Source organism: Myotis myotis, unplaced genomic scaffold, assembly GCF_014108235.1.
Source record: "Myotis myotis isolate mMyoMyo1 unplaced genomic scaffold, mMyoMyo1.p scaffold_m19_p_7, whole genome shotgun sequence".
Classification (NCBI taxonomy): domain Eukaryota; kingdom Metazoa; phylum Chordata; class Mammalia; order Chiroptera; family Vespertilionidae; genus Myotis; species Myotis myotis.
Genome location: NW_023416379.1, coordinates 87,121,475 through 87,133,554, shown reverse-complemented (window position 1 = coordinate 87,133,554; position 12,080 = coordinate 87,121,475). Strand labels below are relative to the sequence as shown.

The 12,080-nt window shown below is 60.8% G+C and overlaps 1 protein-coding gene across 1 annotated transcript in view; it reads left to right on the top strand.

The window, feature by feature from the left end:
* The window catches only part of FOXP4 (forkhead box P4), a 53,777-nt gene extending 41,928 nt beyond the window's left edge, over positions 1 to 11,849 (top strand). Inside the window, 11 exon segments of the mRNA XM_036316607.1 lie at positions 530 to 617; positions 1,633 to 1,716; positions 1,828 to 2,035; positions 2,115 to 2,191; positions 2,974 to 3,075; positions 6,740 to 6,769; positions 6,771 to 6,791; positions 7,414 to 7,535; positions 8,950 to 9,016; positions 9,546 to 9,715; positions 10,070 to 11,849. Coding sequence (XP_036172500.1) covers positions 530 to 617; positions 1,633 to 1,716; positions 1,828 to 2,035; positions 2,115 to 2,191; positions 2,974 to 3,075; positions 6,740 to 6,769; positions 6,771 to 6,791; positions 7,414 to 7,535; positions 8,950 to 9,016; positions 9,546 to 9,715; positions 10,070 to 10,217 — 1,117 coding nt within the window. The 3' untranslated portion in view covers positions 10,218 to 11,849.
* The last annotated feature ends 231 nt before the right edge of the window (positions 11,850 to 12,080 follow it).

Below are 12,080 nucleotides of genomic sequence, written 5' to 3'. Positions count from 1 at the left end.
TCCCACCTTGTCCCACACTGCACAGCCCAGCAGGGGGGCGGGGGGAGGGAGAAGGAGAGGACTCTCCCCCCCCCCCCCCCCAGCTTCAGCCCCCAAGAGTGATGGCCCAGTGACAGGCCTGGCCGGTGGACAGGCAGGGCAGGAGGCAGACAGGCGGCTGGCAGCAGGCGGCCAGCTGCCACAGCCGTGCCAGGCTCTGTCACTGACTGATTAACTCCACTGTCTCCCAGACCCTTGCAGCATCAGGGTCAAACAAATTGTTTTCACGCTTCGTCAGAGGTTTACTTAATTAGTTCATTTGCAATTAGATCTCTCTGTAGCTGGGATTTTAGCAAAGACATCAAAGGAGGGTGATGAGAAGGCGGCTTCCTCCTCTGCCCCATTTCCCCCACCCCCTTCCCTTCTTTGTATCTCTGGGTCTGTCTGCTTTCCAGGCTGTGGGCGGGCTGGGAGGATGGGATGGGAGGGTGGTGATAGCAGGAAGCCCAGGGCCAACTCTCTCTTCTCCACCCCCCTCCACCCCCTGAAGACACCTCAACACGGAGCACGCCCTGGACGACCGGAGCACGGCCCAGTGCCGGGTGCAGATGCAGGTGGTGCAGCAGCTGGAGATCCAGGTGCGGCCGAGGCTGCGAGGGACGTGGACTCGGGGCTCCTGCCCTCCCCACCCATAGCACTGGCTTTCCAGGCGGGGGGGTGGGGAGTCTTACGGAGGAGTCCCGTGGTCAGAGTCAGCATCTTTTATTTTCTAGGCCCTAGTTACCATGGTTCTGAGGTGAGGGCAGCTGGATTCTGAGGGGTGAACCAGGGTCAGGCTGGGACCCCTCTGCTGGGAGGTCCAGAAAAGAGACTCACGCCAGTAAACACAAAAATCACATTCCTAGCTGGCACACGGAGCACTGGCGTTGTGCTGTCCTAAATGCACCACCTGGATAACTCAGTCCCCTAAACAGGCTTGCGTGGTGGGTACTATTGTTATCCCCACTTCACAGGCACAGAGAGGCGAAGCAACTCGCCCCTGGTCACGCAGCAGCAGGCGGCACAGCTGGGATTAGCGCCGAGCCAGCCTGGCTCCCGAGCCTGAGCTCCGTAGCACAAGAGGCTCCTCCGGCCAGGCCGCCAGGCAGCCAATCAATATTGACCCGCTTCCCTCGGGCACAGAGCAGAGGGCCCTGCGTGAGATGCGGTTGTGAAAGATCTATTGAACTTATGAATGGGGGTGAATGAATCATTCATCCGTCCCTGTGTCTCCATTCAGTGCACGAGGACCCTCTCACACACAAGTGCCACAGACGTGGGTGTTGTTCAGCCACAGCCTCTGCCCTCGTTGGGAGAAAAGGCGTGTGCTGTTAGGAGGAGGGCCCCTGCCTGTTGGTGTGCCGGAGCCTGGGACACACAGTCTGGAGGAGAAGCGAGGAGGGCTTCATGGAGCAGGCGGTCCCTGTCCTGGCCTTGAGGGTGTGAGGGGCCAGAGAGGCAGGGCCAGAGGGAGCTGGGATGCTGAGGCTGGGAGGCGAGTGGTGGTGGGAATAGGGGCTTCCTGGGAAGTCCGGTGGAATGTGGAGGAGGCAAAGGGCCTGGCTGCCTCCAGGCGCAGCCCCTGCTCACCCCCGGCCTCTCCACCCTCCACAGCTGGCCAAGGAGAGCGAGCGGCTGCAAGCCATGATGGCCCACCTGCACATGCGGCCCTCCGAGCCCAAGCCCTTCAGTCAGCCAGTGAGTGGCCTCCCCTTCCCGCGCCCTCGCGGAGCCCTCCAGCCCTCCAGCCCCGGCCCTCTGGACCCCCACCCGCCAAGCCGGTCTCAGCACCTGCCCCATTGCTCACAGCTGAACCCAGTGTCCGGCTCCTCCTCATTCTCCAAGGTGACCGTCTCTGCAGCAGACTCGTTCCCAGATGGCCTCGTGCACCCCCCCACCTCAGCTGCTGCCCCTGTCACCCCCCTAAGGCCTCCAGGCCTGGGTTCTGCCTCCCTGCACAGCGGGGGCCCCGCCCGCCGGAGGAGCAGCGACAAGTTCTGCTCCCCCATCTCCTCAGGTAAGGGCTGTGGGAGTAGCATTCTCCTCCAGGCTGGGCCCCCCAAATGGCTACCTTATCCTCTGCCTGTCTCCCCCAGAGCTGGCGCAGAATCATGAGTTCTACAAGAACGCAGACGTCCGGCCCCCCTTCACCTACGCCTCCCTCATCCGCCAGGTGAGCGGGGAAGGTGGCCAGAGGGGATGGGGAATGGCACTCAGGCAGCACCAGGCCTCGGGTCCCAGCCTCCAGGAGGATCCTGGGCCAGGGACGTAACTGTCCCTCTCGGGGCTGTCCCCTCCTGCTCACCCACGTTTCCCTCCTCAGCTGCAGGTCCCACATATATGCTGGTCACGCGACCACCTCTCTGGGAGCACACACGTTTTTTTGCTACTGATGCCCACTGTGTTCATTCTCTCGTCTCCATGTACACACACTCCATGAGACTATTTCCTAATAGACTATGGTCACTCTTAGTCGGCTTCCTGTCTCTTCTCTCTCTCTCTCTCTCTCTCTCTCTCTCTCTCTCTCTCTCTCTCTCTCTCACACACACACACACACACACACACACTCACTATCTCAGAGAGTGCCCTTTGCCCAAATCTGGATAAATTCCAAACAGCCCCCACCCCTAGCTGTCTCTCCCGAGAAGACTGCTTTTGTTCCCCCTCCGGCAGGGGCCTAGCAGCCATTTCCCTGCAGAGAAACCCATGTGCCCCTCGCACCAGGGCGTAGCTCTTGAGGCTTGTGTGTCTTTGTGGCTGGGCTGTAACCAGCCAGCCCCGCTCGGCCCCAGGAGCATCATCACCTGTCCCAGCCACAGACTTCGCGGCGAGTCTCTCCTCTGTTTCGGTGAGTCAGCAGCCAGGCAGAGGAGAGAGATCCCAGCGGGGAGAACACAAGCCTGGGACCCTTCGAGGCCCAGGCTGAGGGTCGCTTTGCTCCTTCCTTGCCCACAGGCCATTCTGGAAACCCCCGACAGGCAGCTGACCCTGAATGAGATCTATAACTGGTTCACCAGGATGTTCGCCTATTTCCGGAGAAACACTGCCACCTGGAAGGTGAGGCCTGCCCCTCACCTGGCCCAGGGCCCCAGGCACCCCTGACATCACACCCCTTTGGGACTCAGACTGCCTAACAGCCCCCGTGGAGAGGGGCTCCGGCTGGGCCACGTGCCCCCCACCCGCCTCTTCAGGGCCATGGTGTTCTTTAACTGCCTCCTAATGACGCCTCCCTCTAGCCTTGTGCTGCCTTCTTTCTGGGGAGAAACCCTCCTCTTCAGAGTGCTTCTTCGGTGGTGCCTGCGCCTGGTAGGGAAGCCTGGGTTACATTCACAGGAGACCCTAAGGGTCCGGATACCTTGGCTAAAGGCACATGCTGTGCAGCTCAGGATGGAGTGGGGGTGAGAAGGGTGCCAGCCCGGCCCAGACACGTGGGTGGAGTGAGACCCATGGTGTATATACACTGGGGCACAGGCACAGGCAGCCACACACTCTCCCCAGCTCTGCCATCAGCTGCGGGGAGATAATTGTCTCCATCCAATTAGTCATTTCAACACCTTCACCTCATAAGAGTTTTCCTGAGGGACCAGAGGCAGGCAAGGGAGGGACCCTAGAAAAATAGGACACTGAGATGTGGGCTGAGCTGCTAAGCTGTTTGTTTCTCTATAGCCAAGGTGGTCTGTGTGCCTGTGAGCATGTGTGTGAGCGTGTATGTGTGTGTATGTATGTGTGTGCGCCTCTGTGTGTATGTATGTATGTGAGTCTGTGTGTCTGTGTGCATGTATGTATGTGTGTGAGTCTGTGTGTATGTCTGTGTGTATCTCTGTGTGTGTGAGCATGTATGTGTGTGAGTCTGTGTGTGTATGTGTGTGTCTCTGTGTGTATGTATGTGTGTGAGCCTCTGTGTGTGTATGTCTGTGTGATCTCTCTCTCTGGGTGAGCGTGTATGTGTGTGTATGTATGTGTGTGAGTCTCTGTGTATATGTGTGTGTCTCTGTGTGTGTATGTATGTGTGTGAGTCTGTGTGTATGTGTATCTCTGTATGTATGTGTGTGAGTCTGTGTGTGTATGTCTGTGTGTGTATGTATGTGTGTGAGTCTGTGTGTGTGTATGTCTGTGTGTATCTCTGTGTGTGTGTGAACGTGTATGTGTGTGAGTCTGTGTGTGTATGTGTGTGTCTCTGTGTGTATGTATGTGTGTGAGCCTCTGTGTGTATGTCTGTGTGTATCTCTGTGTGTGTGAGCGTGTATGTGTGTGTGTGTATGTGTCTGAGTCTGTGTGTATGTGTGAGTCTGTGTATATGTGTGTGTCTCTGTGTGTGTATGTATGTGTGTGAGTCTGTGTGTATGTGTATCTCTGTATGTATGTGTGTGAGCCTCTGTGTGTGTATGTCTGTGTGTATCTCTCTGTGTGTGAGCATGTATGTGTGTGTATGTGTGTGAACCTGTGTGTATGTGTGAGTCTGTGTTTATGTGTGAGTCTCTGTGTGTATGTATGTGTGTGAGTCTGTGTGAGTATATGTGTGTGTATATGTGTGTATGTATGTGTGTGAGCCTCTGTGTGTATATGTCTGTGTGTGTCTGTGTGTGTGAGCATATATGTGTGTATGTATGTGTGTGTCTGTGTGTGTCTGTGTGTCTGTGTGTATATGTGTGTCTCTGTGTGTGTATGAGACTCTGTGTGTGTGTGTGTGTGTGTGAGTCTGTGTGAGCCTGTGTGTGTGTGTCTGATGGGTGAGAAGATTCGGGTCTTTGCAGCAGAGAGGTGGGAGGGGTGGGGGAAGGAGAGAGGAGTGTTGAATCCTATGGGGAGGTTGAGACACCTGAGGAGTCCCGCATAACCTTACTTGGATCCCTGGCTCTTGGGTCCCCCTGCTGGCCAGTGCAGAAACTGCAGCTAAACAGGCTACCTCCCCTATCCCACCGGGTTTCAACAAGTGTCACTAAGCCCCTCCCGACCAGTGCCCAGGACTGGGTGGGGTCTGCACAGCGCCCAGCCTTCTCTGCTCTGGGAGGGTGCTAAGTGCAACCGGAGATACTGATCTTCCGTCCCCATGCCAGTTCCCAAAGCCTGGGTGAGAAGCTACGAGGCTGTGATTGGCTGCGAGTGATGTCATTTCCTGCCAACCAGAGTCCTGCCCTCTCTCTCAGCCAGCAGGGCCTTCCTGGGGCCCTCCCAGGGCAGTCCAACCTCCAGGCCAGCTGGATATGGGGTTTTCTCGATGGTAGAGTCCTATACGGTTCATTACATTATTACCAGTGCTTACTTTAATGTTGCGTGTTGACCCTTTGCCTTTAGGGGTGACAGTGTAGAGCCTCATTTCCATGAGACAGTCCTTCCTTGGGGACAGAGCACCCTCCCCGCTCCCCTCTTTTTCCTGTTTCCTCTTAACTGTACCACCTCACTGCAATTTTCACGCTCCTTTCTTGAGCTCGGGGGGAACTGGTTGAGGCGACTTCCTTAAACCACTTGATGTCTGTCACGCAGCCACCGTCCCCCATACCCCGCCTCCCGTGGCCTTTCATGCCACCTCCCACCTGTTACCCATCTCAGTGGCGTGTCTCTCGCCAGAGCCTTCCTCTCCTTCTCCCATCACCCAGCCCAAGTCACAGTAGAAAGCTGACTGGGTGGGTGACCCTCCCGTTAGTCGGGCTCTGCTGCCGCTCCTGCTGCTGCTCCCGCCACTTGGGGCACGGCCTGTGCCCTCCTCGTCTCAGCTTGAGGTCCACTGTGACCTCCGGCTTCATTCATGTTACTTGGGAAATGCACCCTGTCTACACCCAACTCTTTCCCTCCCACCTCCACTGTCCACCCGTTTCTCTCCCCTGGCCGTCCCTCCTCCTCTCAACTCTGTCAGCTTCCTTTCCTCCTTCCTCCTTCACCCCTCTGGCCCCCTCCTGAGATGCTGTCCAGTTCAGACCAGGGCAGAAGGTTCGGGAGCCGGCGTGGGCCAGGCCAGCTGCCGTTCACCGGGGCAGAGCTGCCAGCTGCTGAGCTGAAGGTGCTCTCCAGCCCTCCCCCTGTGTCCGTCCCCTTCCAGGGCCCTGTTGTGGACTCGTCCCTTTGTTTACGCAGCCCCCGCCAGACCCCTTAAATTGCCGTTAATGTTTCAGCGTAACGAATTAGTCTCTCGTCACGAATCAGGCTTCGAAATGAGGGAAAAAAGCCCCGGTGAGGCCATCCTCGGAAATTGGGGTCATTCTCATTTGCAAAGCGGAGGATCCGGGCCCCGTAATGCGGGCAAATTTATTCCAAGGCAGAGCCCCGGCGTGATTAGGCCCTTTGTAATTATCGCTCCGAGAGATTCCACTCCAGCCGCCCGCCTCCCTCGTGGATTAGCAAGCGAGTCGGAAAAATACACAGGATTTAATTAGAGGCAAATTAAAATTGGTAATGAAATCGGGCCAGTTGCAAGTGGCAAGAGTTGGAAGGGAGAGAGGGAGAGGGGCTCTCCAGGGGCACAGGCTGCCCGCCCTGCCTGGCTCTTCCCCATTTAGAAATGTAAAGAGGAGACAAGACGGGGACGGGGGAGGACAGGTAACAGGCTGGGACGGCTGGGGGTGCGGGGTGTGTGACGCTGAGACAGAGGAGTGCAGGGACAGGACAGGGATGTGGGTCGGGGAGGCGGTGGATGAGGGCCCTAGCCCAGGCTCCCAGGGTTGGGGGGGGGGGCAGGGAATTGGGCCGAGCACCCCCACCTTCACCCAAATGTCCTACAAACCAGATGACCTCAATTCCAGAAGTTACTCCTGCCAGGAGGAGGTGGGAGTGACAAGGTGACTTTTCCTCTTTCCTCTCCTCCTCCTGCCTTACAGCAGCTAAGCCCACGCCCCGTCTTTCTCCCTGTTTGTGTCAGCGGGTGTGTTATTAGGCCTCTGCTGTATGCCTCGCGCTGTCAACAAGCTGTCTGCTCCGAGGCACAGCCCCATGCCTTGGCTCCCACCTGCCCAGAGGCGGGGAGCGGCTGCAGCGACAGTTCCCGAGTTATTCCCAAAACTTCTAAGAGCTGAATGGGATTCTGTGGGCACCTGAGGGGAGGCGTCCAGGCTCACTAAGCAGCCCCGGCCAGAGCGTGACCTGTTGACAGTCAGAAGCCCCTAGTAACAGCCACTGACTCATGATGATGGGAGAACAAAGTGTTACTAACTGCATCGCCTGTAGTTGGTGGACAGAGTTTTCCAGAACTTGGCGGGAAGCAGGGAGGCAGATAATGGAATGGGTTGTGGCCAGGGAAGACACTGGGAGCCCCTGGCTCGAAGGGGAGGGGCCTTCCATCCCCTGTGGCAGGTCTCCTCTCGCCGGTCCCTCCCCTGCTGGTCCCTGGGCGAGGGCAGGTGGGGCAAGGACCGTCCTCTGTGTGCTCACCTGAGCACCCGCCCCTTGTCACTGCACCCCCAGAACGCCGTGCGGCACAACCTCAGCCTGCACAAGTGCTTCGTGCGTGTGGAGAACGTCAAGGGCGCCGTGTGGACCGTGGACGAGCGGGAGTATCAGAAGCGGAGACCGCCAAAGATGACGGGGTACGTGGGCCAGCCCTGTGCGGGCGCTCCCACCAGGCTGTGACCACCCCTTGCCTCCCCAGTGCACCAGATCCTTCCCACGTCAGGGGTGAGGGGGGGACAAGGAGTGCAGGAGCTCATGGGAGACCGGAATCTGGAAGTGACTGGTGATTAGAAAGAGGACGCTTATGTCTTATTCTGCCCTTCTGCCTGAGAGAAGGGCCCGAGGGGCATGGCCAGAGCTGGGACGTGGGCAGATGCCAGTCAGTGTGGCCATTGGTGAGGCGGCTGCCATCCCCGGAGCCACTCTCCCCCATCTTATGGCAGGAGGAGCCAACCCCACCTCTTCATCTCACAGGAAAGGAGGCCCAGAGAGGGCACGGGGCTGGGGGAGGTCACACAGCAGATCCATGGCAGAGCCGCATCTCTGACCTCCCATCTTTGATCTTCTCGCACAGCAGTTTCAGTGGAAACTGAGGAACTGGGAGGTGGGGGTCAAAACCTCCCCCTCGGGCTTCCCTTCCAGCACCAGAGGCCTTCTCCCCACCCAGACACCCCACGCGGGCCAGCTGTTGCCTGTGCCTTTTGGCCCCAAGACCAGGGTGGGGAGGGAGAGAGGTCCGAGGCAAATTAGATGGATCTCTGCGTGGGTCCTGCTCCCCTCAAAGAATCCTTCTCCCGGGACAAGAACCTCTCCGCCCCCAGGCGGCTGTGGGGGCTGGGCCAGCGTTGGACCGGGAAGAGGGAAGAGGAGCCATACCCTTCTGAGTGCCCCACATGCCAGCCACGCTCGGTATCTTCATGTCTCAGTACCCACTTGGAGTCAGGGGACCTGGGTTCAAATTACTTCTCCCCGCTGTGTGACCTTGGGCCACCTCCTTAACCTCTCTGAGACGCTCTGTAAACGGGAGGGGCGGGGGGGGCAGGGGTAATCGTGGAAGAGGCCCGGCGTGGAGTCACCGCTTCCCTGACCAGCTCCTGAGCACCGTCCCGGGCAGAGAGCCTTTGGTTTGGAGCCTGTGGCGCCTGGCTGAGCACATGACTCACTAGATGTGCCAAAGCTCAGGGTGGCGGGAAGGTGTGGATTTTACAAATACAGGCCTGTCGAGGCTACAGCCTGGACCTTCCCGGACATGGGAAAATCTAGACCAGAGAGAAAAGGGGCTGGGACGGCACAGTGTGTAATGGGCACCGGGAGGGGTCCCTGTTCCACTCACCAGCTCAGGGGCCTGCTCCGGAGCCTCTGAAGCCCAGCCCTGCCCTGCGCGGGGGCTGCCGGTACCTGCCGGGCCCGGTCAGCGTGAGGACTGAGTACGTGGGGCACACACGGCTCCGTAGACCGAGCTGCAGGACAGCGATGGGACCTCGGTCAGGGTCGAGGTGTGCGTGCGGAGCAGGCGAGTGAATGAACCCAACGCTGGTCTCTCTCCTGCAGGAGCCCCACCCTGGTGAAGAACATGATCTCCGGCCTCAGTTACGGAGCACTTAACGCCAGCTACCAGGTGACCGGGTCCTCCCAGAGCCCGCCCGCTGCCCTGTCCCCTCCGGCCCCCATTTCCCTTCCGACACACTGGCCGGAGGGAGACCTTCCTCCACCCTCCCTGCGGGCCTCTCTAGGGAGAGGGGAGGACGGAGAGAAGGGGGAAGACTACCCTGAGTGGCCCAAACCCAGACCCTCTGCCCACCCCCTCAGCCGCGTGGGGCGGGGCCTGGGAGAGCCGGGAGTGTGGGGGCATCACCAGGGTCTCCCTCCGTAGCTTGTCAATCAGGAGGTTCTCTGTCTCCCTGAAAGGGGCCAAGCCAGGCCCAGACCACAGGAAAGCTGGGAGGGAGGAGGGCAGGGTCAGAGCTCAGCCGCGGGAGGTATGTGGCATTGGAGGGGGGGGGGGGGTGCGGGGGGAGCCGGGGTGCTGCCAGGCTAGATCAGCCCGCGGGGCCAGCTCTGACACAGGCTTCGAGGCCCTGTAGGGTGAGGAAGTGACAGCATCCTGCTGAGTGCAGCCCACTGACAGGGCCGCCCTGTGCCTGCAGGCTGCCCTGGCCGAGAGCAGCTTCCCCCTCCTCAACAGCCCTGGCATGCTGAACCCCGGCTCCGCCAGCAGCCTCCTGCCGCTCAGCCATGACGACGGGGGTGCCCCCGGGGAGCCGCTCCCCAGCAATGGCAGCAGCACCCCACCTCGCCTCTCCCCACCCCAGTACAGGTGAGCACACAGCGTGGACCCCACCCCAGTGCCCATAGAGGTCAGGGAGGGAGCCTGCTCCCTGCAGGTGGGACCAGGTCTTGTCCCCCACGGGGCCTCTCCTTTCCTGTTGGCCCTCCCCTTCCCCTCCTCTCTCCTCCTACCCCTCTCCCCCACATCCCCTACATCCTCTCTCCCCCTCTCCCTCTCCCTCTCTCCCTTATTCTCTTCTCTCCCTTTCCTTTGACATCCATCCCCAGTGGCTCAAGGGTGGGGAAGAGCTGTGGACAGCCCGCGGTGCCCTAAAATTCTGGGTGAGTTTTCGGGGGGAGGAGGGGAAGGCCACCAGGTGCCCACACGGTCCCTCTGCCACAGCCACCAGGTGCAGGTGAAAGAGGAGCCCGCAGAGGCCGAGGAGGACAGGAGGCCCGGACCCCCGCTGGGACCCCCCAACCCCAGCGCCGCAGGGCCTGCCGAAGACAGGGACCTGGAGGAGGAGCTGCCTGGAGAGGAGCTCTCCTAAGAGCCTCGAGGGGCAGGCAGGCGGGGTGAGACCCTTCCTGGAACCCAGGCCCCTCTTACCCCCACTCCACAGCCCTGCCCAGACCTCCAGGCACTTCCAGGACTCAGATGGGGGTTGGGCCAGCAACTCCCAATGTGGCCTGACTGACAGACAGAGGGCAGAGACGTCCCGCCCCCCCACCCCCCAGGGGAAACAGACCCCTGATCTGGGACCGAAGAGGACACGGAGGGCCCAGGCCCCTCCTCACACCCTCCCCGCCACCAGCAGCAGCAGCAGCAGCGCCCTCCTCCCCCACCAGCTCTCCTGACAGGGCCTGCAGCGCCACGGAGACCCGCAGGCGGGGCGAGCCACCCCCAAACCCAGGGCCCCTCGCACCTGGCTCTGGCGGCGTCCTTCTAGCCAGAGGCCCGCACTTCCCTCATCTGTGCTCCCCCCACCTTCTCCATACTGTGAAGAAAAACTTCTCCACCCTGATGCCCACCCGCCCTGGCTGGGGCGGAGGAACTGAAGTTGCCAACCACCCCCCCCCCCCCCTGAAGAAACCAGCCCCTCGCACACCCACCCAGAGCCACAACTGGGCCCCTGGGAGCAGGGCCACTGGCTGTAGCCCCTCCTCCCGACCTGAACTGGGACCCAGGCTGACTGGCCTCTGCCCGTTGCTGGCCGCCCGCCCGCCATCCAGGGAGCACAGGAAGAGGCCCCGTGCCCCTGCCGCCCCGGAGCCCGGGGGACTTCTGGACGCGGGGCCCAGGAAGGGAGCCCAGCCATCCTGGAGGCTGGCTTCGGGGCTGACGTGGTGCCGGCCGCCTGTCACGGGACTGACTGGTGGGGTTAGTTTGGCGGCTGCTGGGACCCAGCAGGTCACCCCGCCCCAGCCTCCAGGGCCCCATTGCAGCCCCCCCTCGCCTGCCCTCGGCACCCCTCCCCTTCCCCCCAGTTAAACGGATGACCAAAGACCTTTCTTATGCCAGAAGCAAAAACCAAAACTTTTTGTTGGCTTTTTCCTTTGTCGCCTCCTCCACCCCCTGCTCCTCCGCCCCCCACCCGGCCCCAGGCTGGGAGCCTCCCTCCACTTAAGTTATTGTTTTAAACCAAAGTTTACAGTGTCTGTTGGTGGCCAAGACCCCCTCCCTCCACCCCTTCCCCACCCACCCTGAGGACCCTGGGGCTCGGCAGGGGCTGGGGCCCTGCTCCCCTCCCCTCTGCCCATGCCCGGCCTGGGAGAAGGAGAGGGCAGGGGGGAGGAGGGCCACGGCGGCCCCGCATCCCCTCGGGCACTGGGCACCAGGACTGCCTCCTGGGGGCTCTCCAGACCCCTCTTTAGGACCAAGTCCCCGTCCCACTGGGAGTGTGGATTCCAGCCGAGGAGCTGGAAAACGTGACACTCCCCACAGACCCCCTATGGGGGTCCCCAACGGAGGCCGCGGACTGGGTGTGCTGGACGCTCGCCACACCCAGGCCAGGCCCCTTTGCTGAGAAGACTCCTTGGACTATTCCCCAAGAAACCCCCACATGCACCCCTTCACAGCACCCCTCCCGACAGGCAGGGGCCCGCCGCCCCCGCCCCGTGTACTCCCCACCTGTGTTTCGTTTGACCAGCACAGAAATATTAAACGTCCTCTATACACCGGGCCCTTGTGTGTCGCCAGGTGAGGGGGGCATTCAAGTGGGGAGTTTCTCTGCTCTGGGGGGCAGAGGGCACCGGCCGGACACCAGGGGCCCAGCGCGGGCTTGGGCGCGGGCACCAGCCAGCCACCTGACCACGGGGCCCCCCCTGCCCCCCTGCCCCCGCCTCCACGCCCCAGCTGGGCATCCCAGGGTTTTCTTTCCAGCCAGATGCTCCGTCATTCTCTTCTCCCAAAG